The sequence below is a fragment of the Malus domestica genome, chromosome 03 (assembly GCF_042453785.1).
Source record: "Malus domestica chromosome 03, GDT2T_hap1".
NCBI lineage: Eukaryota > Viridiplantae > Streptophyta > Magnoliopsida > Rosales > Rosaceae > Malus > Malus domestica.
Window position 1 is genome coordinate 6377996 of NC_091663.1, and position 1504 is coordinate 6379499.

The following is a 1504-nucleotide window of genomic DNA, read 5'->3' on the forward strand; positions in this document are numbered from 1 at the left end:
TATTTTTCATTTTAAGTTTCCCTATTACAATTATAATTTTTACTTATTTAATTTTTTTTAAATATATATATGCACTTATTTGTATGTCATATAATAAATTTAATTAAGATACAAAAAAAAACCTTAGGCAACTAGTTAGAACCCTACCCACCGCTCGATAACGATCTAGCAATATTTAAAACATTGGTGTGTATGGAATATGTCTGGAAATCAAACATAAAATTTCTTGATTATGCTCCCTCAACTGATTATCAGAACGCCCTTTTGATTATTCCTTCGAATGGTGTAAAGCCCAAGTTTGGATGTTATAATCCACAACCCTTAGGTTCCATAAACTTTTCGGAAGCCAGATGAGGCGCTAGAGTTCCAGGTTAGGGGTCCATGTCCCCATGCTCATAGGCCGCGTATCGTAACCTCGCTTAATAGGGCTCGATCCTCCTAAGCTACTAACCAAACACGATGAAATGGGCTAAAAGAAACCCCTCTAATACTATCAATATGAATTTTTTAGATTCTTCTAACATCATATATATTGATAAGTAAATAAGGATGTAAATGAATCAGTTAAAAAACAAATGAAATGACTTAAATTAATCCTTGCGATGTAATGAAAAAATCCTTTTGATAAGCATGCATCACTTTTGGTTATGTTGGAGTTTCTAGAAATGAGGAGTTGGTTAATTAAACTAGAAAAGGTTCGGTGGTTTGCATCCAGTGTGTTATCAGTTAGTGCGTTAAAGAAAAAATAAAAACTAAAGAACCAAAAAACTAGTCACGTCAAAAGAAATGGGTTTCTTTACCTTCTGCACCACTAAATTTAGACCCATTCCCGCTCCTTGAGTTGTTTATAAATATGATCTCCGTTCATCCATTCCATAAATCAAACAAATATTTATAATCACTTCTTCAATTTAAGAAACATACACCTTGAGAAATGGACTCCTCAATCGGATATCCAACTTTCATTGCATCATTGCTCTTATGTCTTTCATTGTCTCCAACACCATTTGCAAATGCAAGAGCGTCTCCATTAATTAGAAGCGTTTGCAAGCAAACCCAAGACCAATTCGGCTACAACTACAAGCAATGCGTAAAATCTCTTTGGAAAGATATTCCAACTCGATCAGCATCTAATCTCAAAGATCTTGACACATCCATTCTTAAATTAGCACTAACAAACGCACAACAAAGCAAAGCTTTCTTTGTCAATGCGCTCAACACCACCGGCAACAATATTGTTAAGGGCTCCGGAGCAGTAAAACAATGCGCGGATTCATATGATTTTGCAGTAGACGGTTTCGCTTTCTCAATACGAGGGATCAAAGATAATGACAAATCGGTCTCCCAAATACTCACACAAGTACAAGACGAAATTGTTCGTTGCGGAAAAGCATTGACCTCTACCGAAATTGAACTTCCTTATTTAGTATCTTCGACAAACTTTTTTACCATGTTATATAGTGATGTTGCATTCCTCATTACTTCCCAGTTATTCCATATCTAG

The 1504-nt window shown here is 35.2% G+C and overlaps 1 protein-coding gene across 1 annotated transcript; it reads left to right on the forward strand.

The window, feature by feature from the left end:
- The first annotated feature begins 934 nt into the window (after window positions 1–934).
- LOC139194174 (uncharacterized) lies at window positions 935–1504 on the forward strand. The gene has a single exon (XM_070818567.1). The coding sequence runs from the start codon at window positions 935–937 to the stop codon at window positions 1502–1504; it is 570 nt and encodes a 189-aa protein (XP_070674668.1).